The sequence below is a fragment of the Lonchura striata genome, chromosome 13 (genome assembly GCF_050655825.1).
Source record: "Lonchura striata isolate lonStrDom1 chromosome 13, ASM5065582v1, whole genome shotgun sequence".
Classification (NCBI taxonomy): Eukaryota; Metazoa; Chordata; class Aves; order Passeriformes; family Estrildidae; genus Lonchura; species Lonchura striata.
The window spans coordinates 18,422,066-18,449,489 of NC_140715.1; the positions used below are offsets into that span (position 1 = coordinate 18,422,066).

A 27,424-nucleotide genomic window follows, 5' to 3' on the forward strand; every position below is an offset into this window, starting at 1 on the left:
TCAGGGGTTGTGCAGAACCAGAAGATTCCCATGGAAAAGTTCCAGGTTTACATCCAAGAGCCTCCTCGGGTTCCAGGCCAGGCTGACTGGTCAGGAGCAGGGTGGGGAACACGAGCTCTGCACCCCAGAGTGAGAAGCAGGGCAATGGTGAGCACGTTTCTCTCCCTCTCAGGATTTTTCACAGAAATGTTCTCACCACAGCAATGCCCTTCGCTTTTCCCGGCGCCGAGTCCTTCCCTGCTGCCCCCAGACCCACGGGACTGCAGCAGCAGCTTCCCCAGGCACTAACCCGGGCTCTCCACATGTCCCCAGCGAGCCAGCAGCGCTGCCAGGCAGCTCTGAGCATGAGGAAGCACAAACCAGATATTCCCTTACCCACCTGTCACCCATTCCAAAGGAAACTTCCTGGAAACACCACACCTAGCACTAAGTTCAAGGCAGCAGAAGCCACTCCCTATCATTCCACACACACAATGATTCCGGACAGTATTTCCTCCACAATTTTTATTTTAAATTACAAAGGATGTTGCATACATTGATGAATTTGTATCTGAATAGAAGTGCTAGGGATCAAGGGTGACAGAGTAAACAAAGTCAATAGTTTAATTGTGCCTCTTTTCAAAAAAATAAAACTGCACAACTATTAACCAACATTTAACATTGCAACTCTTAACAGATCATGCTTTGAACAAGGTAAATTTATTTTCTAACAGAGACAAGACTTTCAGTATGTTTTACTGAGCTCCAGTTGGAAGTTGATTATAGAATATCAAGGACAGCATTACAATCATGACCCCAAGCAAAGGCAGAACAGGATGCCATGTTTTGTTTAAAATGCTTTTTTTTTTTTTGCATCTTCATGTGCCATCAGCCTTAAGAGTTCACCCAACTACAAATACTGAGCAAGTTTTCCTTGGATATATAATATTCTGGGAAGATAGATGATTCCAATCAGAATGCATGAATATCCATCATTACAAGAGAAATTAAAATTAAGTTTTCTTACTAGGTTCTGTTTCCTAATCAGATTTTGATAGGGTGGGATGTGCTTTTTCCAATATCAAATCTAATCTGTAAGTTTTCCCTACAGTAGTAGTTAAGTCACCCAATTTGACTTTAAATATACTCAACTAAAAATTACTTTAAACTCTAGAAAAACTCTGAATTGTGACATTATCTAAAAAGCTTGAAATTTTGTTTTTTTTTTTAATGGGGGAAACAAAAAAATGCAAGTGTGGCTTCAAAGAGCTCTGGTTCCACTTTTAGCTCCACAGCTTGGTAAAAAACAATAAATTCAGAGTCAGTATTTGCTCCCATGGAAGTTCATGGATGTCTAAGAGGCTGAGGATTATATCCAGAGTGCAAAGACACCTTCTCGAAGCACTGGAGGGAAAACATGGCATATTGTGAAATGCAAGTTGTAGAAAGACAGAGATTTTTGTTTGCTGCAAAGAAGATACAGCCTGAAAGTGCCATCTTTGATTAATGACATCGAAGAAATCCCAATTTACATTGGGAGATATTCAAGAGTGGCGTTTTCTCAACAGACTAATGCCCTTAATACAGTTACAAGAAGGATCAGTCACTGAGGCAGCAACTGTTTGAAATGTACTTCACACCATCCCTGGGGTAAACAAAATAAACCTCAGCTGTGTGCAAGGCTGTGTCAACAAGCCAAGACCACATCTAGCAGCACACTCCACTAGGTGATTCCAACTTCAAAGGAAAACCAAATCATGCTTAGATGCACTCTTGAAACTCGGGTCTCAAGGCCAAATACAGATCCTGACATTCACGGTCCAGAACTGGCTTGTGCCTCAGCAGAATTTCAGGAAGACGAGCAAGCACGTTTGAGGAACAGGACTGCATTTGCTATTTCTGCTGGAGGCAGCTTGGATACAACCCTTGGAAATTCTCCCAATAAAACCCTTCAGAGCTTCTTTAAAATAATAATAAAAAAAAATTGCTATGTTTAAATGATTTATGGAAAAGCACATCCAGTCATTATAGCTGTGAATAAGCTGTTTCATTAATGAAGGCAAGATAAATATTAGATAAATATTGGGGGGTGTCTTTTAAAAATAAATTTTAAACTGACACCTCTACATTTCCAAAGTGTCTGTTTGCTTTTAGGTTAGTTAAAAGACCTTTCAACCATTTTAGGTTGGTTTGTTGTTTGTTTGCTTTTTTTTAAAAACCCCAACTTTTCCCTGGCCCTCTTAGTACGGAAAAAAGTCAACCTATAAATTAGGAACTGAACACAGCTGAGCCTGACTCTCACATCAGCTTTACAGCAATACAACTTTATTAAATCACAATGATTTCAACTGGTATGATAAGAAAATCCAGCCCATCCACACGTAAACACAGCTTTAGTAGTAAGTCTCTCTCATCCCAAAAAACATAAAGCACTCACCAAATATCAGTAAATGTGTTCAATAAACCATAAAAGTAAGCGTTAGCAAAAGGGGTTTTGGGTTTAAAAACACCCTTCAGGAGCACCCCCACGTTTTGCAAGGCCATTCAAAAACTGGTCTTCCATAGAAATACAAAAGGACTAGAGAGAGAAACTGAAATCAGCCCTGTCTGCACTCGCTCCAGCACGCTTCAATCAGCTCTGACTCCACCTCAGAAGCTTTGACGAGTTCAGAGGGAATGAAAAACACTTAGTTTCTAGATGTACAAGTAAGGCACAATATAAAGCCACATCATCATCTGTCATGAAGGGAGGGGAAGGACGAGGGTCATACATGGTACAGCAGAACAAGCAGCCCATCGATTCCAAGTGTGGCACCTACGTTCAGACTGACGAGATCTCGACAAGAGCAGTTATGACAGCATGCTTTTAATATGGAAACAAATCCTAGAGAATCCAGTGTATCAGAAAAAGGAAGAGCTTTCTGGTTGTATTAAATCAAAAAATAGATCATTGTTTTTGGAGATAGGATTAAAAGTGAATATTCACAATGCCTACACTCAAAAACAAACAAAACAAAAAACCCAGGATTTCGTTAAGATCCACATACTATGTATGAACACTGAAAATCTTTAGAAAATGGTCTTCTCTAAAGATCACCCCAAAACGCATGCCACAATTGCCAAAAAACAGAACATGTACATATGTTGGTTTTTATACCCTTATAAGATTTTTGTTTGTGATAAGTATACACTAAATGTATATATTTTAATGACACTAGAGGAAGCAGATTGTTACTGGCATTAAAGTACAACCATTTCTAGACGGTTTAAATGCCACAGAGTCCCCTGGTTAAAATGTAAAGCTGCACAGCTTGCCTATGTCACCTTTATGATAAAGTTAAACCAGCAAAAGGTCTTATCTTTACTCTACATTTTACTGCCAGGTTTTATTTATCTCAAGTATCGCTGCAGCATTCTGACCAGCCCAGAGTTAGCAGCAAGTGGCAGGAATCATATAAAACGCAGTTTCTTTTTTTTTTTTCTTTTTCCTCTTTTTTTTTTTTAAACAAAGTGCTTTTCTAAGATATACATACATATAAATAGTTACAAAATAAAGTGTCAACATTAAAAAGCTCAACTATTTCAAAGCTTTAACTTAAAATAATACATAGGAAACACTGAAATGCAAGGGTATGGAACTCACTAAAGATTCAAAGTCTACTTTGAAATGCGAGACCAAAATCATAGTCTGGTTTTCAGACAAAAAGAAAAAGCTATAAAGTTGTGTGTTGCCCAGGATTCCCAGGTAGCAAAATAAGTGGGGCGGCTTTTAAACGCCTTGTCAGTTGAATTTGTCCCAGAAGTTTTTACCTGATTTGAAACTGCTCTCTCTCAATGCTCAGATGCTGCCTCGCCCGCAGGGTTTGGGTGGAGCACAGGGACAAGCTCTGAGTGCCAGCCCTGCTCGGTTACAGCCTGCACCTCACAGGACACATTCTCTCTTGGGGTTTTTGGGGCCCTGGGCAGCTCCACAAGAACAAGAGGAATACACCAGACCCACTGTGGAAAGCAGCAGCCAACTCTCTCCTCACCTGAACACCACCACCACCACAAAGAAAAACACCCACACTCCACTCAGATTTTGCAAGCCTTAAGTGGATTTACAAAGTTTTGCCTAAATTGCCCTGGGTATTTGTTCAGTCTCTTGTAGGAAAGACTTTCTGTACAGCTCAGTAGTGGTATTTTGGCCTCCTCCTCCCTTTTGAGTTTTCCAAAATATTTAGGTACAAAGGAAGCTGTGAGTGTGGCAGGGCCACCACTTTCAGCAGCCACTCCTCCTGCACTGTTACCGATTCAGGCTTTTTTTCTCTTATAGTACAAGCTCGGATATAAAAATAATCTACTTATAAACAGAAAGGAATCACAGTACAAACAAACTCAGACAAACTAGAAACGAAGTGGAGAAGTTCCCCAAAGGGAGTGGGGAAAAAGCCTTCATGGACTTTTGCATTTTCTTTTTTTCAGCAGCTACATTTGAAAATATTTGGTATTTCTATTTTCAGTAAACAGTGTTTTGTCATCTTTAAATAGGGAGAGAAAGAACAGGGAGGAAAAGGGGGGGGGTCCATGAAACCAGAGAATGATCTTGCCTTGAGATAAAGGACTTTCTCATCAAAGGCTAAAGCTTTTAATCTGTACGTTAACACTGACTACAAAGCCAACTCTTATTAGCAGAAGAGCAAATAAGAACTTTGTGTTAATATTCTTCAATCATAGAAACTACTGAATTAACAAGAATAAGTCACATATAAGTCTGAAGAAGCTAGTTTCGAAATACCTGTACAAAAATATAAAAGTCTATAAATTTTTTTTTTTTTTGTTTGAAGCCTGTGTTGATCCTTGGAAACATCACATGCATAATAATACATCAACTGGAAAAGTGGCAACTAAGGAATTAGATATTTGTAGCTCTTTTTTTTTCTCTTTACATATATACACGTTACAATAAAAATAATTTTATTTTGGTTGTTTGGTGGAAGTATACTACAACAAGCTAAATACTTTTTTTTTTAAATTCTCAAAGTCGAAAACTATTTTACCAATAGCTTACTAAAATCCAAATATATTAAAATCTCCTACAGTAAGTGCAGAGAAAAAAGATTTAAAGACTCCAAGACGGCCACCAACTTATCTACCATGGAAGCGAACTACAAGAACAGCAAAATAATATTGTTATGTATGAATGCTCCTTCTGTAGATAATTGGACCCAAACAAAAAAATTCACAGTTCAGTAAGATCCCTAACCCTGACCTTTAATTTTTTTTCTTTTTTTCTTTTGTTTTTACATTCAGTACAGTATCATATAAGCTGTGCAAAACTTTACTTAGACTGGCAGTTCGCCATATCAGTTGCATTTGTCTTTGGTACAAAAATAAACAATCGCATTAATGTGCAAGTATTTGTTTTCTTCCGGCCAAAGTACCGAAATTGAGTTTTCTAGAGCCATCTTTTATACAATACATAGACTCTGTGGCATATATCTACATTTTCAACATATTCCTATATACATTCAAAAAATTTTAAGAGCTGGAACAAATACATTAAAACCTAAAATCTCGCCATCTATACAGCTCGGTTTTGCCCCTCAGGGTTTTCTTCATACAAAACTTTACCAGCTTATACTGATAGCTCTCCCCACAAAATACAAGGCACAAAGAATATACTTTTTTTTTCTCTTGCTTGCACAGACATTTAAATACTCTATTAAGCTCAGAAAATTAAAGTCTTATATGGCACACTAGCTCTAATGCTGCGTGTGCTATGTACAAGTTAATGGTTGCAAAGAAAGCTTACTTTTTTTTGTAAGAACAAGAAACGAAAATCCAATTATTTAAAAATAAAATTTTTAAAAAATAACAAAAAACTCCCTACATTGACAGCTTCACCAAAAAAATGCTTCCTCTTACTTCACTTGGACCATAAACCTGTCACAATGTCTGGCAAATGCTAAAGTATTTTCTCTAGCAAACCCACATTTTTGCTTTGAAAACAAAAGTGATATATTCTGGTCCTAGATCATTTGAAAGAGAACTCTCATTTCTGCCCTTGAGCTTGAAGCAGCTTTGAAACTATCTGGTTTATGGTCCAAAAATGCTCTGCGGCATTTCCTACCACGCCGTGATTCGTTTTCCTACACTGTTACCGAAAGCAATGGAACCTACAGGTGAGTGCTGACAGAATGCTAAGCTGACATGCAGACCAGGATGCCATTTACAAGGAGGAACTCGGCAGCACAGGCAGAACCTGCCCCAGAGCAGCTCCAGTCCTGCCCTACACCTTGGCCATGGGTATCCGGAGCCCCACCAGGCCGCCCGTGGGGTCTCCCTCCGCTGTCTTCTCCAGCACCTGGTTCACGAACTCCGACGTCTGCCCAGCTACGGGAAGTCCTGAAAGGGAGGGAAGAGAAGCTGCTCTCAGGTCACTGCTCATGGCACATTCCTACTGATGCCTCAGGTTTTGGCTTTTCTATTTTTTACATTCTGTGCTGCTTTAGTGTGTGGGTCTGAGCTTCATACCAGGGGATGCTGAGCTCTCTGCACAGAGCAGGGAGACAAAAGAATTCCTTCTCCAGCTGGGGACCAAAGACAAATGATCCAAATCTCAGCCCAAGAGCACAAACAACGTGGGATGGAGAGAGAAAAACAAGCAGGATGGGACTTCATAAGCTAAAGCTATAACTGGGCAATTAACTCCAATATGCAAATGGAGCAGAACTTATAAAAGTGAGACCTCCTGACCAATCATTCATTTTTGTGACCATTTTGGTTCATCTTGGGTGTAGCCCTGGCTGGACTCTTGTGCATCCCAAAGTGGATGCATTGAGGCCTTTTAATAAATCCCTGCTTTATTCTTTAGCTCTGTCCAGCCTCTGTTCTAGGCCAGCCTTCCCAAGGCATCACTACGTGTGACACAAAGCCAGGGGCACTTTGGTTGAGACAAATGGAATCAGGAAAGGGTTCATTCATTTCTCTAGATCAGAAATTGTTTGTAATCAAATATAGGAAGCACAGAGAAGGCACCAGGATGATCAGAGGGCTGGGAGGAAAGGCTGGGAGAATTGGGATTGTTCAGCCTGCAGAGGAGAAGCTTTGGAGTGACCTCATTGTGGCCTCACAGTGCCTGAATAAGACAGCAAGATGGAGAGAGAATTTTTACAAGGGATGGAGGGCAGGATACAGGGAATGGTTTCACACTGCCAGAGAGCAGAATTAGATGGGATATTGAGAAGGAGCTGTTCCCTGGCAGGGTGGGCAGGCCCTGGCACAGGGTGCCCAGAGCAGCTGTGGCTGCCCCTGCATCCTTGGCAGTGTCCAAGGCCAGGCTGGATGGAACCTGGAGCCACCTGGGATAGTGGGAGGTGTCTCTGGTGGAATGGGATGAGCTTTGGTGCTCCTCGGGGTATTTATGACTCTGTATCTTCATACCCAGGTGAATACACCAAGTTCACTGCTTACCAAGAGTGTCTTTAATAAGTATGTTCAACTTTTGCTCCATGTTGATTCCTCTGTCATCTTTAGGTACCTGCACCCGATTAACTATTTCTTGTTTAATGGAGTTGATGACAAACAGTAAATTATCTGCAATCAAAAAAAAAAAGGATTAGCTTTACATCACATTCTCCTGGAAGGGATTCACAATTACCCACATACAGCTATCTGTGTCAAAGGTGTCACATCACACTTACTGTAAAATTGAATGCAATAGTTTACATCAAATATTACCAATGTTTTCAGTAATATTTACAGCACATGCATACATTTACATAATTTACACCTGCAAAGTAGCTCAACATTGCAGGTAACCCAATTTACATTCACTTTATTCAATGGGCTGGTTTTGTAGGACAGAATTGATGGGTTTGCCCAAACAAAAAAAAAATTAGAGATGTGAAGAGCTGTATTTACCATATTCCGTGTTGAGACCCCAGAGTTTAACTTTATTGGCTTCATACTGGGCTTTCTTTTTTAGCCTACAAGCCCTATGGCAAGAAGAGAGGAAGAATTAGAGCACTACCAGAAATTCCAGAGCAGTAAGAGCCACATGAACTCATCAACCAACCCTCCCAGAGCTGTGATGCACAAACTCATCCCTCCTCACTCACCTGCACTGGAAACACTCTGCTACCTGCATCTGCTCACATTTGACACTTGTGGAATTTGCCACTGTCCCAACTGTTTGCCCAAAGCTAAGGAAGCCAATTCCAGTGGAAACACATCCTTATCTAGAAAACAGCCAAACCACAGCTCCCAAGGTGCCAGCTGCTCTTCTTTTTGATAAATCGGTAATTCCCATTTGGTAAACTGGTAATTCCCATTTGATAAACTGGTAATTCCCATTGCAAGAGCTGCCACATGAAGTAGATTTTTTTTAGGCTAAACTACTAAAAATTGTTTAGCTTTTTAACATTTACTTGTAGCAATCCAAATTTTCTCATCCCTGCAGCTCTACCCAATGCATACCTGGAAGCCAACTTGTTCTTTTCTTTCCTTGACCTGGGTCTGGCAGTTAAGGGAAGTTCACTGACAGGTGTCAGGTCACTGATCACCTTATTCAGCTTCCTCAGCTCGTTACCAATCTGGAGGAGTTTTCTGGGGTTGGGAGTCAGGTCTTCTACATCAGTCCTCCGTGACTTCTTTGCTGCATATTTTCCTGTTTTAAACATGCAGAAAAATGAGTAGGGAAGTGACATAATACATACACAAACCTGTGAGAAAACACTCTAAAATAGCAGTTTTTGGGTGCAGTTTTAAGTTCCTTTGTTCATTGCAGAAGAATGGGCCGGAATCAGGTGATCCCTGTGGCCGCTCACAATAGAAAGAGCATTTCCACATAAAGAGCTTTGTACAATTCATATTCTATCCAGATCAGATAAGAGCAAATACTGCTGGCAAGGCCACTGGATGTGACAGAGAGCATACACACAACTCTGCTGAAAAATGTATGTCACAAGTTCAAACCCTGTTGTTTTGCTCCAGCTGTAAACCTGTTAACTCATATGCAGGCAAAATCCCCTCCTGCACACTCCAGTGGATTAAACTCCTAAATAATCTTATTGTCAAAGTCCTGCTTTAAGAAAGAGTGCTGTGGCCTGGTGTTGAAAAAATCTTCAGCAATGCTGAGATGAAATGATCCACATAAATGCCAGTTAATCCCTTTTATTATATGTATTTTAAACTATTTAAGGCTGGTTTTGCACTTGACTTAGAGGTCCAGTGTCCAAGTGTCTGGTAGGTTTGAGTCCTCAGAGCATGTTTTGGTTATTTGGTGTTGGATAACAAATATAAAATAATGGAATCACAGAATGGTTTGGGTTGGAAGGGACCTTAAACTCTTCTTTTTCTCCCCCTTGCCATGGGCAAGGACACCTTCCACTAGACCAGGCTGCTCAGAGCTCCATCATGAGAAAGAGCAGTTGACAGAACTTTAGGTACTGGTATTTCACTACAGGATAAAGAAGCTTTTAAAAACTAAGGACATCCAAAGAAAGAAATGCTTTCTTCCCTGAATAAATCTACAGGTAACAACATCAACAACTAAAAAACCTTCTGATTTAAGAGAAGGTCAATTGCCATGTTAAAGGCAGTAATTGTCAACTCTAAGGGAACATTAACCTTATAACCAGGGAAGTTGGTTTAAATTGCTCCTTCAAAGCCAAAAATCAAATGGAGCAGCCTAAAAGAGGTCCTGTGAGAAGAAAACAAAAATACCCCTAAGAGTGGTTTGTTTTGGGTGATGTTAATCATGTTTGTGGTGCAGTAATTGCTCACTGGGAATAAATCAGTTATTAGAGCAACTAGTTTAAGTTTCTGAGAGGGCATCTTAAGGAAATAGTTTATTCCCAGAGGAGTAACTGCTTCACTGTGCTGCATTCACAGGGGGAAAACAAGGAGGGAGGAGCAGAGAGAGACAGTTGTGCCTTAGTGCTTGTCCTCAGCTCATACCAGTCCCCTGAACTTGGCACCCCAGAGCCCTCCCAGCCTCCTGCTAACACAGGCAGCACTGACAGAACAGCCACGAGCAGCAAACATCTGTCAAGTCACCATCCAATATTTACAGTATCCCACTGAGAAAGCTTTGAACTCTTGGGGTTTCCACTGAGAGCCCTTGGAAGTCACAATTCTCAATTCATCCACACTCCTCTGGAAGAAACCACACTGAAAGTCCCTACTGTGTGCTCACTGTGCCTTCCCTGGGCACTGCAGAGTACCAGACTTACAGTGCTTGAGTTTTCATAGCCAAAACACAACTCAGCACTTGCAAGGAGGGGATTTTGGCTGCTGAAGGTGTCACAAGGAGGAGACAGCCATTTGTGACCAGGCTGAGGATTTCTTACCATGGTGGAGCCCATTCTTCTGGTACATGTTGCTGGGCAGGGTGTCCCTGTCCCACTCGGATGGCCTCAGCATCCTCTCCTGCTGGGACGGCGTCAGCTGCTCGCTGTACTCCCAGAAGTATCTTCGCTTGCCTCTTTTCCGAGAGGATATTGCAGTCATTTCTTTTAAATCCTCCACAGAATCGTTTTCATACCCTAAAAGGATGCAGGGGGTTGTTTATATGCTGGTGACAGAATTGTTTGTAGCCCTTTAGCAGCAAACTGAGGATTCAAGTTGAGAGCAAAACCACAGCCAGCTCTGTTTTGCATTATCTAACACTCGGTTCCCAGCATCAGCTGCTCCTGGGTATTTGCCTGAAGTCCAGGGTAGACACTGAGCTACTGATGGGGCTTCATTAGTTGAAAAAACCAAAATTATTTATGCATTTAAAGTCCCTTTATGTTCTCTGACCCCCTAAGCTGTAGTCCCCCACAAACCCAGCAGTGCCAAGTACAGACAGCAGATGTTGGACCACGTCCACCCATCCTGACAATTTCCTCCATGAATTGGCAGGAACACAATCCTAACTCACCTCCACATTTGACAAAAAGCATGGAAAGAGAAGCAGATTAAATAAAGATGGATTAGCAAAAGACAATAAAGTAAAAAATTATTCAATTATAGAACACTCTGAGTTGGAAGAAACCCACAGGATCGAGTCCAACTCCTGCCACTCCTTGGCTCCAAAGACCTGCAGGGAATAAATCCAAGCACTGAACCCTCCTAGGCTGGAGAAAGGGTCTCTGTTATCAGGACAGTGACCAAAGGACCATCTAAGCTGGAGGGATCTGGACCCACTGTTCAACCTCTTCCTCCTCTTTAGTGGGATGGGAAGAAATGACCCTCAGTAACGCTGTAACAGTATTTTAAAGGTGAATTATGATGCACTTGATACCATGAATTGCTCATGAAGGACATGGAAATTGCAATGCCACTGCTCACATCACAGAAATATTCTACCATAATTATGTAAACCCAAACCACAGGTTTTCAAACCCCAGATATGCTTTAGAAAATAATCTATACTAAGGTTAAAAAAAAATCTCAAACCACTGCATGACCTTTTGTGATGAAATGTTAAATATCTGTTTACATTTACTCAAAAAAGGAACATTTCTAAACATCACATACTGTGATGGAGCTAAAGGAAAAATATAAAGCCACCCATGCATGGACGGCAGGCTTAGCAAGCCTTGACCCCATATGCTTCAGCTCTGCTTCATCTTCCAGCAGCACAAAGAACACTTTCTTCCTTTTAAAACAGTCCATTCAATTAGTCTGTTTGCACTTGAAAAAGCAGTTGAAAGAGGAAAAACAAACTTTCTTGCTTTGGTTTGACTCTCGCATCATAACCCAAAGCACGAATACAAGTCAGGTATGCAGAAAGATGAAATCCATCCTGAAGTTCTGTTTCTCACAATCTCATCAATTCACTTACTTGGGTTCTCTGGTTTGGAAAGGCAGGATTTTAAAGGCAAACCAAACAATGAAACATGCTTTTTAAAACATTTGTGCTGTATAGCCAAAATTATTGACAATTTACATTAAATACAGTTTCGAATACCATAAATATTTGTAACTGTAGCTCCATTTTACTCAAATGCTGTTTGACAGAAGTATCAAAATGCACTCAAAAAGCCCACTGATTTCCACCTAAAAATGTATGTAACTCATTCTACAGAAATACATAAATTGAACCCATCTTCATGATAACACAGAATTAATCCAACCAATGAAAACAAATCTCTGTAAGAGCTGAAGGGTACAAATGTACAATAAGGTTAAAATCAGGACTTCCTGTTTGCTTATTCAAACCGTAATTAAGTTAGCAACTTCAATTACATTGACTTAATACATCCTGCCTTGCCAGCCCAACACTGACCTGCTGCCATTATAAAGTTACATAAAAGAACCCAGTGCAGTGTCCTAACCTAACACATAAACTTGTTCAGCTGCTCTGCACTGGATTTATTCCTCCTCTTAGCAAGGATCACACAGCAGGGCAGGCTTCTAAGAAATCTGAAAGGGTTCTTGTGTTTAACTCTGAAGCCCTTCACAACCCCCTCCTAAAAGTGCTCCTTCACATCCCTCCCTGTGGTTTTCGGTTTAAATTCACCAGGGTTAAATGAAGCAGAACAGAGAACGTGACTCCTGCATCTCACCAGGTGAAACCCAAAAATAGCCACACTGAAACAACCCCAGAGAACTCCTCCTCTTCACCACAGAGGCTTCTGGCAAATCAATCCCAGGGTTTTTCCCCCAGCTGATGCTCCAGCTGCTCAGACTGACCTAATGCAGCTTCTTAAAACAATCTGTGTCTCTAGGAGCACTTTTTCACTCATTTCTTCTCCAGTGCTACTGACAAAGGAATAGATTGCTGCATTTCTCATTTCTGCAATCTCCTGACTACTCGACAGCAGGAACATTCATTTAGAAGTCTTTCTACTAAATGAGATAGGAAAAATAAACTCAGTAATAGCAAAACCACCACATATAATGCTAGAAGAGGCCTGGGCTGGTAATTCCCATAATAAATTACCTTTGCAGGGGACCAAAATTGCTAAATCTGTGTCATGGTGATAATAAAAACACTGTTGTCCAAACTTGCCTGAGAGCCAGTCACATTTTTAGCTGTTTCTCCTTCACTATAACTAAATATTTTCTCAGATAACACCTGAAGAAAGCATTTCATTCACTCTAAGAGCATACATGAAGAATAACCAAAAGCCAATGATGTATAAAAAGCCAACAGAAGGTCAGCAATAACTAGCAGATTTTTGTCCTTTCAGTAAATTATATCCTCACTCAAAATACCAACTGATTTTGCTTTCAGACCTGTGGAAGGTTTAATTTTTCTGTGCTGTGCCTATTTTTAGATACTTTACCCATAGTACTTACCTTTAGAGGTAAAAAAGCAACACAAAATACAAGAGTGACATGAATAGAATACCTGGATATATTATTTCCTCAAACAGACAAAATTTATGATAAAATTTTTAATATCGCCACATTTGAGGTGAATGGTTTTAGGCTTCATTCATGGAAGCTTGGATAAGCCCAGATCCTCAGCTACTGCTGCAGAATGTGGATTGCTGGTCAGTAAAGTCATTAATTAATTCATTCCACCCACAGCATTTAACACAAGCTCTCTTTTTCAGGGATCCCAGGCTCCCAGTGCAACACATCCCCCATGGGCTGCAGAGCTGGAACAGCTGCTCAAGGCCCCAGAAAGCAGAGGGAGTTCACTCCAGAAGGGAGAAAGAAGCTTCAGAATGTTAATAAAAATGTGTTGTGTGCATGTGAAAGTAGCATAAAGGGCAGAATGCTTAACGAGTTTAATACCAACGCAGGAAATCTAATTAGAAAATAATTTCATCTGAGAGTTCATTATGACAAACACTGACAAGCTTTAGGGAAGCTGCTGTTCTCAACAAGGAAAAATTTCAGCTGCTTTATTCCCCTGAAGTTTCATATTGCCAAATGTCTGAATACTTTAATTCTTATTCTCTACTACAGGGCATTTTTAAGATGTGAATATTGTAATACTTTCTGAAGTCAAATTAATACTTGGTTACAATTCTGTGCAGATTTTATTTTTACACAGTGTTACTGTTGTTACCTTCTAGGTGAAGGTTAGTTCTTATTCCTGCTCTTAGAACTCCATTTTTAAAGGTAGGAGAGAGGAATTCAGTATCCTCTGAAGCTCCACTGTTACTGCTGAAAACCACCTAGAAATTTTTCTATTAATCTCAGTCATTCTTTGGATTCTGTGGAAAAGCTGTACCTGAAAATAGGGCTTAAATAATTATGAAGTCATTTCACTCAGGATGCGATTTCATCCTGACAGGTCCAACTCTGGATAAATTCAGAGATACAAGAAGTGCTAGGAAGCTCTGCACACCCTACTAGAGAGCTACAATAAAAAAAGAAAGGCACACTTTAGGCAGCTGCTCGAACCTCAGGCTACAGCTGGGCTTCCTGTACTTATTATTTTTGTTGCACAACCACACTTTATGCAGTTTTTCATGAAAGAGGGCAACAGAGACTTTGCATACTTTGAATAAATTGCATTTTGCAAAGCACTTAGAAAACGTGGGAGGAGAATTCACAACTGAAGATCAGTGCTGCTCATCTGTAACTACCAGGAGTTCAGAAGCTTTCCTTCCCACTCAGAGGACAAACCCATCAACCCCCACGTTACCAAAGCCCAGCCATGCTGGTACCTGGTTCTGAGAAGGTATCGCTGATGTCGTCGTCCTTATCGTCCTCGTAATCTTCCTCCTCGTCGTCGTTCTCAGACAGCTCGTGCTCACTGCCAAAGCCTTCATCGTGGTCCTCATCTTCAATATCATCCTCATCCTCCTCCTCTTCCTCAGGCTCTGCTTTGACTGACTGCTCACCCAAAGCGTCTGTTACAAAAAGAGAATAATTGTGCTCTTCTTTCTTCTGCGAGGAGTCCGACACGGACGCGCTGGCGGAAAGGCTGCTCTCCCCCACGGCCAGCCCTGGGCTCTCCTGGGGAGGGCTGAGGAGCAGCTCTTGAGTCTCTTTAAAAGGCAAACCAGGAGTTGTACTGTGCCCATGGGGGGACTCGAGTCCTTTTCTCTCCTGTCTCTTTGCTACAGCCCCACAGTAGCAGGTGTTTTCCTTGGCTGCGTCAGCGTGCGCCTGGCTCAGCACGGGCCTGCTCTGCGGCAAGGGGTTGATCTTTACTTTTGCTTTTTTAACATAGTCTTTACATTCCACGTGAATGTTCACCTTCTCACTGCTGTACACGTTGGTCTTGGCCATGATCTGTGTACTGGAAGCAGGCTGGCTGCCAGGCTTGCTGGCCTTCTGGGCACAGTCCGACAGCACGGCCTCGGCCTGAACGTTCTTGGAGGAGCAGACCGGCGCCGCTGCTCTGCTCGCCATCTTTTTGCCAGGTAACAAAGAGTTTAAAGGGTTTTGTTTTACACTAAAGAGCAAATCAGGGTAGTAGAGTGAATCTGAGACAGGCTGGGAGTCCTCGCTGTTCAGCTGAGCCAGTGTGGGTGTTTTGCTTATCACCTCTTCATCTTGGTATGGGCTTGAAAAGTCATCAAGGCCCAGGTAATCCACCTCTTTTGTTCCCCAGATGTCACAGCTGGTTAATTTAGTGTACTTAGTTAGGTCTTCACAGTAGGTATCCCACTGTTCCCACTTGGAGGTGAAAGCAGCTTCTTTGTCCAGGACATCTGTAAAAGACTCCAAGTTCTCAAGGTCTTTGCAGTCCTCCATGAAAAGCAAGTTATCCCTGGAGCTTTGCTGATAGTCCATTTCTCTGTCCTGTGCACAGTAAGATAAGTTGAAAGTTAATAAAGAAAAGTATCCATCATCTCTTTACTTAATCTGGTAAGGACAACTCAACTCCAATGAAGTATGAGATAGTGGTGACATAGGAAGAAACCTCAAATTCCAATAAAAGCTTCTTTTGAAGGTCAGAATGAAGCTCAGCTCCTGTGTGCTTCAGCAACAGGTCTTTCTGAAGACACAGCTCCTCCTATAACACTGTGTTTCCCTGCTATTGCAAATCCATCGGCTCATCAGGAACTAAACCAGTACCAATATCCATATATTTAAAATATGAAAGACATCACAGGCATCTCTATAATCTAGGTCAAACTGTGTGCTTAGCAGAATATGCTTGAGTTTACCAGTTCCTGGAAAACCTCATTCTAACATGACCGATTAATGACCACGAGTGACCTTTCTCCTTTGAAGCACAGAGAAAATGAAAAAGGGAATGCTCATATAAGTAGCTTGTGAGTCAACTTTTATTTTCCTTGCCCCTGCATTCACAGCTTGGGTGAAGCAGAACACAGCAGGGGGAAATTCCTCCTTGTGAGGGTGGGCAGGCCCTGGCACAGGGTGCCCACGGAAGCTGTGGCTGCCCCTGGATCCCTGGAAGTGTCCAAGGCCAGGTTGGACAGGGCTTGGAGCACTACTGGAAGCTGGATTTGACTCTGTTTGAAGAAGTGCCTGCTGTAGAAGCATCACACTTGCTGGACAAGCAGTCCAGCTCTTCCCTAATCAGCAGCCAGCAATAATGGATAATTTTCCAGCATTCTTGAACCAACAGCCCTTTATTCCTACAAGAACTGGTGTCAGCCAAGGAGATGAAATTCTGGGCACACACAGGTTACCTACCAGTTCATACATGAAGTCTGGATCCGAGCTGCTTGCCAGGAGATCCGTGCTCATCAGAGTCTGCTCTGAAAACAGGTGGCTCCGAAAGGCATCCCCAAAAGGAGGGTCCATTCCACTCACACTGGGCTACAACACAATGGACAGACATTTCAAACATGATATAAAAAGGCACATTTTCATCTACAACAAAGAGGATCACCATTCCTCCCTGTCTCAGAAGGTTTTTACCACCACAGATAAGCACATCGTTCCCCAGAGTCAGAAAACACTTCAAGAGCAGCTGACAACATGCAGGAGCAATAAAAGCACACATTTCTATCCACCACAGAGCTGCAAGAGCATTCACTGCTCCTTCATTCTTCCCTGTTGGTTTGAAAGTCTTATGTTTGCCAAATTTTGGGACATGCTGGCTTTTGTAGAGGATGAGGGCCAGTACTGGCAAGATCTGGGAGTCTCTAATACAAATAATTTCGTGCTAAAGCAGTGTTGACTGTGTTTAAAGCCATTAGAACTCATAAAACTTCCATGTAAAATTGTAAGGGAAGCAAAATTTATGACAACTAAATCTAGATTGTTACCTCTCTCTCAAGAACAAAATGAAATCTGGAAAAAAAAGCATTATGCAGGATGACTGGGCATGCAGGGAATGGGCAGCAAGGCCTTCTGCTACATTTAATTCCAGACCTCAATTTCGCTTCTAGACACTCTCACCCTGAGGGTTGGGAAGGCAGAAACACTGTGCTGCTGAAAGTCATTCAGTGTGCTGGGTGTGAATCACTGCAGTAATAAAAGGCTGTTCTGCTCTCCAGGCATCCTCCCTCACCCACAGACAACGTGGCTGAAGCTTCAACAAACACAGGACCAAGAGCAGCACCACAGCTTCTACCACAGACACTACAGGACCCTACAAAATATACATCCTGTAATCTCTTACACATCTCCTCTCCTGGTGCTGGTGCAATTTGTTCTTAAACAGAGGCAAAATTATTTACAGAAGCGAATAAAATCCTAGCAGACTTACCTGAGGCATTTCCAAGCCCAGATTCCCCAAATCCAATTCCAAACTTCTTGTTTTATTCACTTGTAGATTCCTTTCCAGCTTTACTTCAGTCTTAGGGAGTTTACACTGTCCATGCAATGAAATTTTTTCCTTAGGATAACTTCAGTTCACCCCGATGGAGCTTTTCTATTTGTCGACTTCTGTGCAGAATAAACACAGCAAACCCCCAAGGCAGTGAGTAATCCTTCACCAACAAGGTGAAAGCTTAAAAGACAGCCAAAGGCAAGAATTTTCCTTGAAAATTGATTTTTTTTCTCATGCTGGAATGTATAGAAATGTTCTTTGCCTGCCATCTTTCATTGAATGAAAAGCCACAGATGCTACAGAACAGAGCTGCTGCAAAAATATTTTTGGCCAAGTTACATTTTGTCGCCTTTTTCCCTCTCTGCTGAGACCAGCAGCTCTACAGACACACCTGAAGAGAAAACCCTGCCAAATTGGGAACAATAATCAGCACACTGCTGGGTATCCAATAGAGAGACAACCTTTATGACTAATGTAACAGAGCCAATGAACTCTAAAAATGTCTTAGGCAAAAGTCTCAAAATACAAATTTCAGAGCAGGCAGAAATGCTGTTTCAGTGGTATCTCCTTTTTTAAGGGATGAATCCATCCAGCATCAGATAAGATTACATCAATCACTCACACAGCAACATCTAGTGGTAGAGGATCACAGAAATCATCCAGCAGCAGAGTGGAACAGACAGATTTCCCCAAGAGAACAAATTAAAAACTGCCAAATTCACAGCTGTCCAATAAAATACATTCTCTATTAATTCAAGTAAGGCATATTTTGAAAGTGGACAAATTTATCTACTGGTAGTTTTGCCAGTTTAAGAGTTTCGACTGACCCGCTCTACTTCAGATGTTTGTCTAATGACTCTTCTGAGCTTTTTGAACAGTGTAAGGAAAACCCTCACTCAGCATTGCTCCTAAGTCAGACTTTGGTGCAATCTGCTCAGGCTGTGTTTATTCTCCTATTTTAAAAACAAATAGTAAACTCTAAGTGTTCTCCCACAGCTCAGAACCCTCCCCCAGCAGCACATGACAGCATCCCCGTGATTATTCCCACTTTCAGATGGTATCTCAGCTAGTTTGTCCTCTTTAGCATATGGACTATCAGACTGTGGTAAAAACAGACACTATGCAAAGAAGCCTTTACTTATCAAAACAGCCTGCTTTGCAAAGAGCAGCTGGAATATAAAGAACAACAGTTCTGGGTCCAGTTACACAGGAGTTCTCAGCTGAACCCTCACCACCCCGGCCAGAGCAGCCATTCCTCACAGGGCCCTGTGGTGAACGAGCCAGATCCTTGTGAGGAAAGCTCCTTTCTGCTCCAAAACCTCCAGGGAACCCTTTAGTTATTTAAAAGTGACATTTAAAGTGAAGTTTGTGCCTCAGCAAGCCCCATCTCCCTTCACCCAGCAAAGGCCACACCACAGCAGGATGGTCCTTCCCAGGTGGGGACGGGGCAGGAATGACTGAGTCACTTCACCTGGGCTAGGAGAAAGGGCCTGTTCTTCGAAACAAACACTGGGCTGTTCTCAGACACAAGGAGAGAGGCAAGGTTATGATTCTAAATATATGAGCATTTTCTTTCCATGAGATTGATGCCTTTTTTCATCAGATTAATACTTTGACATCACCACCAAACCACCTCCTGCATTCACAAGGAGACTGCCAGAGCTGTCCATGACACAAAGGGCAAAGAAAGGAAACATTTGCTGCTTCTTCACTGGCTATTCTTTGTCATGTTTTTTTTTGTCACAACATGAGACAAGCTGTTCCACACACAGCCAGCAAAGGGGGTGAAACTTCATCTCTACTGACACTGATTTCAGTACCAACCAGCCAACACTTCCAGGTGCCAGCTTTGGGATCACTTCCAAATCCTCAAAACAAACATTCAAGGCTCAGAATACTTTTACCATCACCAAGACTGGAGTGATAAGCTTCTTGCACTATTTAAGAATGCCAGTGCATGTCCTCTCAGGTCAAAGCAGTGTATCAGCTAACCCAATTATTTCCGTAATTCTCTTTATATTTCATTCTTGACATTTTATAATATTAATAGTTAAATGTGACTTGAATCCCAATAGCATCTAGTCAACTATTCCACGATGTAGGATTTTTCTCAGCAGCTTTGTGGAGGGGGAAAACACAGTGAGGCCATGAAAAGAAAGACATTGCCTCAGGGAGCTGCACAATCCAGATATCCTTCATGCTCCAAACAAAGCAGCCCTGCTTCCAACTGCTTTCCAAATTTCCCAGAAAGATCAAGGTCATCATTAAAAGCCTCCTGCTGCTTACACCTAACTACCAGTGTTTCTTCACAAACTGGTAAATAAAGATGTAAGGCACAAATCAATGACACATATGGGAGCACAGGTGTCAAATCGGAACTTGCTGTGAAGGAAAGTAATTTGTAGACTGCAGTTAAAATCCCATTCTTACAGAATTTATCATTACTGGCACTTTCAGCCCAAGACTGAGTTAGAAAAGAATAGTCCAGCTGTTGTGTTATCTATAATGAATGCAGTTCTGAACGAACTAAAAGTGCTGTGGCAGAGCTCAAGTACAGCAGCACGAAGAATTACTGAAGATAAATATAGCAGGAATTTCTACTTCAGGACAATTTCCATTAATGCCTTCCATCAGCCCTTCCCAAATGCAGAGGCACAGGTGGAATACAGAGCCCGAACAGCAGGCAGGGTGCTGGCTCCTCTGGCAACAGCCTGCAGGGAAATCAGATCAAGGTGATTAAGAGCCAGGCCTGGAGCTGGTTCTGTGTCTGCAGGTCTGGAGTCACATCAGTGCCCAGCTCTGCTCCTGGGAGGAGGCTCCAGCCTTCCCTGGGGCCTGAGGAAGGGCAGGGCACTGAGGGACCTGCAACACACGTGGAGAGGGACTCTGCAAGGGATGGGGTGACAGGACAAGGGGAATGGCTTCACACTGCCAGAGAGCAGGGTCAGATGGGATTTTGGGAAGGAATTCCTCCCTGCCAGGGTGGTGAGGCCCTGGCACAGAGTGCCCAGAGAAGCTGTGGCTGCCCCATCCATGAAAGTGTTCCAGGCTGGGCTGGACAGGGCTTGGAGCCAGCTGGGATAGTGGAAGGGGGTTAAAATGAAATAATCTTTAAGGTGCCATCCAGCCCAAACCATTCCATGATTCTGTGATCTCAGGAACAGATGTGTCCCTCTAACGTTTAGGAATCCGGGCTACTGATGGAGGCATGCACATGTACATTGGTTAAAATCCCATCAGCCATCAACAAGGAACCAAAGCTTGTTCTGTGGAGTTAACACCTAATTAATCTAATGACAAATCCTAATTAAAAATGATCCCCTGCATTTATTATTTAGTTTCTGAAGAGGAACAGTGGTTCCAGGATGCCCAGGAAGATGAGTTTCCCACAGGGGAGCAGCAGGTGCATTACCTGGGATTACTGGTCTAACCCAGCCTGCAGCAGGAGCTAAACTCCAAATATGCAGCATTTAGGACACACAGTGCAGCTCCTGTGCATGTGCTGCCTCTTGGGCCACTAAAACACCCTCCTGCCACAACACAGCACCTCCAAAGAAGCCCCTCGAAGAGAAAACCCAAAAATCCAGCTTTTAGCTTAGCACCTCTGAAAATCTTCCTCAGTTACCTGTGTCAGTCATTTGTGCCGTGGCTGTAAGGAAAGTTGCTATTTCTGGCCCAGTTCAGCTGGGTATTTTGTACCACTGGAAAGGCACATGGAGCGTGGCTGTGCTGTTTTGCTGGCTGCACAGTGCTCATTATCCCAGCAGCTAAATGCCTGCTGTAAGTGCATTACAGGAACAATTACACTTTCACGGTGGTGACTGCATCACACAGCACAGCTTGTCAAAGTCACAATTTTGATGCAGGTATAAAAAAATAGTTCACGAGAGCCTGCCAGTACTAAACCTAAAAGCTCAGGCTGAAACATTCATGGCTAGCTCTGAATTTCAGAGAAAGCACAAAATCTGCACCATGTGCTTGGAAAGAACCATTACATACCTTGCACTGTTTGCTGTATCTGGACATTTTATGAAATACTGGAGTTAGAGATGCAAGAAGTTCTCCTGCACATCACTTAAAAACATTTTTTCCTTCCACCGTTTGTGCCAACTTGTTTTCTGTTACAGAACATCTTCTGCTCAGGGCAGCCTCCAAGCTGAGAACATGCAGACTGCCCGGGGTGGAGTCCATCCCTGGAGGTGTCCAGGGAACATCTGGAAATGGCACTCCAGGCCTGGTTGAGAAGGTGGGAAACCCCCACAGGTTGGACTCAATGGCTTTGGAGGACTTTCCCAACCTCAATGAATGTTTATGTTTTTTACTTTTGTTCCTGAATAACGCTCCCTTTTTTTTTTTTTATTTCTACATGATTCTTCAATGATTATCCAGACTTTAAAAAATTCTTTTTTCTCCCCCACCACAAAGACACTATGTTTATCAGTACTATTATTATTATTTCATAGCAGTGAGCAAAGACACTCTTTTAAAATGTCTTCCTGTATTTCCACCCACCGCAGTCTCATTCCTGGACTCACAAAAGCAGCCAAGTCCCCCTTGTCGATGAAGGATTTCTACTAAAATGTCAGCACAAGCATCTAAGGCATTATGCTTTTTGCTTTTTCTGTCCTGGAGAGAAAATTACACCTGCTTAAAACCCCCAGACGCTGAGTCTGATGGAGCACTGGCACTTAAAAGAACTAAAGATACTTCTTTCACTTCTTCTAAGCCTCTTCCCTTCAGGAAGGGAAGCTGTAACTTCACTGTCTCTGTTCCTGTTCCTCCACTGACCATCCCTTCCCCCTCCAGTGTTATTTTTCCAATCCTACTCGCCCACAGCAGACAGACTTCAAGACCTGGAAGTGATACCTCTAAAGAAATGATCTAGTGTGCAACCACACACAAAACTCCTCAGGCAGCAGAGCCCATGAGTCCCCAAAACAGCACAGAACTCATGGAGCCCCCCATGCCAATGCCAATTAACTTTTTATACTAACAAACATTCTGCATCCACATATTTTGTGACAACTATGCCCAGCTCAATATATTCCTACCAGAAGGATTTTTCTGTATGTTCTGGAACAGAGACAAAGATTTTATTCTTATTTTAGTGCCAAGAGTGGGATGTGCAGCATTTTAAACTTATTAAAATTATATTAACAGCTTTAAATAAATTTAAAAAATATTAAATTTAAAATAGTCATAGCATAAACCTTATTAAAATAACACTGATGAGCAAGGAGAGTTGTTTGCACATGAGAATTAGTAGAAAAACTAACACTTTTATTTTTTCAAGGTGTAGATTTCCCCTGAAGCAGAGTGGAGTGAAAGCAAAGGCAAACAAATAAAACAAATAAAAGCAAAACTAAACAATGATTCAGCTTCCAATTTCCAGCAATATTCTATATCCTGACAGGATGGCTGTTCCTATATTTTTTTCTGACAGAGTCTTTCAGATTAAGGGAAAAATTAATTCTGTCGTTTCCAGGAAAAAATAAAAAGCAACACAAGTCTTATGATGAAGGGAACGGTACAGTCTGGTCCACTCTTCATACTGTGAAATTACAATTGTTATACTCTGATACAGAATTTAGAAATAGGGCATCCGTACCAAATACTTCAAAGCCAGCAGAAAACTCAAAAAATGCATCAGTCAAAATTGTAAAAAACACATGGCTTAAGAGTTTAAAACCAGGATTTAAAAAAACTCAGGGAAATTATTACAGCAAGGTCTAAACCTTAAATTTACAATTGTAACAAAACTTTTGGTTTAACTTTCATGCCAATGCCGACTCTCAAGCAATTCTTATGCAATGCCAAATCTCCTGATCAAGGTTTGATGTTAAAACATTCAGTTGAACTTCCCAAATCACAGAGCGTGGACATGCAGGCTATGGGAATGTAAACCTGTGGGTTTTCTTATTTATCCCATCAGCTATTAGTGGGACAAAAGCTTCTGTTTGTTCCCAATTAATTCCTGCTCATGCTGACTTCAATCTCTGTCCTCACAGGCTGTTTGCTACTCTCATTATTTAAAAACCACCGGGGAGGATGCTCAGGAGACCTGATGCCTCTGCTGCGGATTGCTCTTATCAGGGAATACTCCCATCAAACACAGAATAAAATTCCTTCTTGGCTCAGGTGAGCTACTGGCTATGGACATGTCTGATGTTTCTGAGCTACTGTTATTTATTAATTTAGAAAGGAAATCTCACCGAAATTATTTTAGCAGGAAAGGTTTCTTGCAGAACCATCATACCCAGAGAAGCTGTGGCTGCCCCTGGATCCCTGGAAGTGTCCAAGGCCAGGTGGGACATTGGGACAGTGGAGGGTGTCCCTACCCATGGAAGGGGGTTGAAATTAAATAACCTTCCAACATAAACCATTCAAGGATTCTATGATTTATTTTCCATAGAAATTCTGACTTCTCATTTAAGCAGCCAACAATAGAAATCGACCACATTTCTAAAGCACCTGTGTCTGGCTCTCTGTAATTTTTACTACGAAAACACATTTAATAATACTCATAATTAACCTACCCCACAAGGATGCTCGGAAGCGACCTCAGAAGCCTTTTAAACACAATCTTTAAAACATTTAGAAGTGTTTAAAAGACGATACGAGTATCTGATTCTGTCCTGCCACCCTCTGTTGTGGCAGCAACAGAAAGATCACGATCACTTTAAGTGAGAATCGCACATTTCGGCTGGCAGCGCCAGTGCTCCGAGCTGCAGCCTGTTGCATGGGGAAGCTGAATAAATAAACACCGTGTGTCCCACACCGGCGGAATTATCCCCGAGAGCGGATCCCTTCCAGCAGCCGCTGCCCTGGGAAATGCCGGGGGCTGCCAGGGCCGAGGGAGGGCACGGCAGCGATGCCGCGGGTGGGGAATAACGCCCGGGGTGGGGACCTTGGGGACGAAAATTAAATAATAAAGACTGGGTTTGAGTCTGCGGTGACACGAGGGGCTTTAATCAAGGTGCTCCCGGCTGGGAACCTGCGTGAGCTCAGCGCCGACACGGAGAGGTGTCCGACACCGCGTGTGGGGACACGCCGGGACCCGCGGGCGGCTCCTGAGGATGTTTCACAACCCAAATCTGAGGGGACGGGCCGGGAGCAGGAGCCGGGAACGCGCCCCGGAACGCGGGGCACCGCCCCGGGCCGGTCCCCACGGCTTGGTGGGACGGCCCCGCTGAGGCGAAGCGCGGCGGAGGGACGGGCAGCGCGGGCGGCCGCCGCAGCCGCGGCCCCGCCGGCGTCCCCCGGCCCGGCCCTGACCCACTAACACACCTCCGGCCAACATGGCCGCCCCGCCGCCCAGCGCAGCCTACCGCGGCCGCCTCCGCCCCGCCCCGCGCGCCCGCTCATTGGCTGGCTGCCCCGCCGCGCGCGCTCCCATTGGCCGCCGCGCCCGCCGCTCAGCCGCCCAGCGGCCCTTTCAAGCTAGGGTGAGGCGACATGTAAACAAACCCCCTCCCGCCGCCCCGGCCGCGGCCCCGCGCCCCCCGAGCCGCGCCCGCCGCCCCGCGCACCCCCCGGCCCCGCCGCGCCGCGCACACCGCCCAGGGAGCCCTGTCCCAAGGCTGGGGAGCGGCTCCTGCCCGCCGACCCCCGTGTCAGGGGGAGCGCACCCGCGCTGCCCGACAGGAGCCGCTTCCCGGAGCGGCGGCTCGCAGCGAACAGCCATCCCCTCCGCTCTGTCGTTACATAAACGCCGCGCCGGAGCGGGCACGGTCCCGTCCTGCCCCGCACTCGCAGAGCGGTGACCCCTCTCCGGCAGCTCCGCTCCGCAGCTTTCGGAGCGGAGCCGCCCGTCGGGCACCGACACCCCCGGGCACAGAGACCCCGCACGCCCACCGGTCAGCCCCGGCCGTGCCGGGCATTCAAACAGGTCGCGAACGGAGCAGGTGACTGGGAGCCCGAAAGGCAGGAGCGCAGGACATGCTGAACCCTGCTCTCCCCTCTCCTCCGCCCGCACACCCAGAGCGGCCGGGCTCCCCCGGCAGGACGGCGCTTTCCTCTCCCGGCGCTCGCTCTCCTTGTAAAGGCACGGGCCGCTCCTGCCGGGCCGAGGCCGGAGGGGGCAACGCCGCCGACTCCGGGCTCAGCCCGCGCTCCGTCCGCCCCTGCAGCCCCTTCTCATCGCCCTCAGCCCGGCCGCGGGCCCCGGAGCCGGGACCGGCCACCCCCCGAGCACCGCTGCTCTCCCGCGGCCGCGGCAGCCACACCCCCCCGGCGGGCGAGCGGAGCGGAGCGGAGGGGCCGCCGGCAGCATCCCCGTCCCGCCGCCCTCGGCAGCCGGGCGGACACCTCCTGTGCCGCTCTCCCTCCCTCTCTCCCTCCCTGCAGCCCCCTGCCCGGGGGCACCGCCTCCTCCCACGGCGCCACCCCGACCCTCTCGGTGCCCCGCAGCCCCGCGGAGCCCCCCGCAGCCCCCGACTCACGGCGCTCAGCGGGGGCCGCGGCCCCGCGCGGCCCGGCCCGGCCCCTCCATGCGGCCCCGGGTTTGTTTGTTTATGTCCCTTCCTGACGGGTTCCCGGAAATCGCGTGACTCGCCCCTCACGTGGCCCGAGGGGGCGGCGCGCACGGGAGGGGGCAGGGGGAAGGGGGCTGCGCCAGCCAATAGCAGCGGGCTGTCACTGCCACGTGACGGCGGAGCGGCGCGCGGGGGGTATTTAAGGCGGGGAGGCGGGTGCCCGCGGGCAGAGCGCGGCGGGGCGGAGGCGCGGCCGCGGGTCCTGAGGTGGTGCCGGGTTCGAGTTCCCTACAGCCCGGTCCTGTCGCTCTGCGGCTCCACTCGCGTACTCACCCCTTCATCTGTCCGTCTCACACCTCCAGTTCTGTATTTTTCCTACTGTCCTTAGCTACATGCACAACCACCTCTGATAGTGACAGGTGGCTGGCCTGGTGACTGCTTCGGACACAACTGGAGAAATAATGAACTACTAAACATAATAAAAAATAGACCTACCCGTTTTTATCTTGCTATTTGTAAAGAATGTCTTCTATTCTTTAAAGAAGTTTTTGCATTTCACTCCATTTCTTCTATTTTTGCCCCAGAAAGTCCATGACATTTAATTCTGGGAACAAGGGAGCAGCCGCCCATCTCTGATAACTCAGCCCTTCACAGGAGTAGAATGCTTTCATGATTTCCACTAAATGAAAAGTAAACTTCTATAAAGTCTTTAGAACAATTACTTGTAAGGGGCAGGCAGAGATGCAGATATTTGCATTTCCTAAACAGTATGAACAAAAGCAGTTACAAGCATTTGAAATGACCCTGACCTGAATTCTCGCACTATACATTGCCAGAGTTTATAACCTAAAAGCCTTCACAACTTGACTGTGGAGTCGGCTTCTTTCACCTTCCTAATTTTTTACCCAAATATCTTTCAACACAGGCACAGGTTTTCCATTTCAAGCACAAACTTCTTTCTTTTACACTTGAACATTCTGTGTTGCTGTCAGACAACAGAGGGATGCGTGATAGATGCTCTGGTACCTGCACTGTTTGTTCAGCACCAGTGGCTGAATCCCTCTCTTCTCATTTCCTGCAGTCATGCAAAAAATAAAGAAATTATCCCAAGCAGTGTTAATTCCTGGCACACAAGGAGCAGACCATTCCCCAACCACCATGCAATATGCAGCAGAACAGACACAAAATATTATTCTTTTAGCTTCTTCAGTCATGCTACCACCTGGCATCTACTTCAGAAAAAATATTAACCACGCTGGAAAAGGGGAGTGTCATTCTGGGAAGCATCTAGGTGAAAACTGCTCTATGGCTTCTTTGTCCTGGCTTGGAATATCTCTTTCCATTC

At 44.4% G+C, this 27,424-nt stretch overlaps 1 protein-coding gene across 5 annotated transcripts; it reads right to left on the bottom strand.

The window, feature by feature from the left end:
- Positions 1–486: 486 nt before the first annotated feature.
- On the bottom strand, positions 487–26,188 carry CREBRF (CREB3 regulatory factor). 5 transcript variants are annotated; one of them, XM_077786649.2, is made up of 10 exons: positions 26,047–26,188; positions 17,543–17,721; positions 16,522–16,647; positions 14,555–15,660; positions 13,973–14,067; positions 10,314–10,508; positions 8,440–8,629; positions 7,885–7,958; positions 7,435–7,557; positions 487–6,366 (listed from the first exon to the last, which is right to left on the bottom strand). In XM_077786649.2, the coding sequence occupies exons 2-10, from the start codon at positions 17,549–17,551 to the stop codon at positions 6,251–6,253; spliced, it is 2,034 nt and encodes a 677-aa protein (XP_077642775.1). In that variant the 5' UTR covers positions 17,552–17,721; positions 26,047–26,188; the 3' UTR covers positions 487–6,250. The 5 variants fall into 5 exon arrangements, 4 of the variants coding, with proteins under 4 accessions (XP_077642775.1, XP_021387805.2, XP_085447693.1 ...); XM_021532130.4 differs by lacking the exon at positions 13,973–14,067 and having other exon boundaries at positions 14,577–15,660; XR_014958341.1 differs by lacking the exons at positions 7,885–7,958; positions 13,973–14,067 and having other exon boundaries at positions 14,577–15,660.
- Between the last annotated feature and the right edge of the window lie 1,236 nt (positions 26,189–27,424).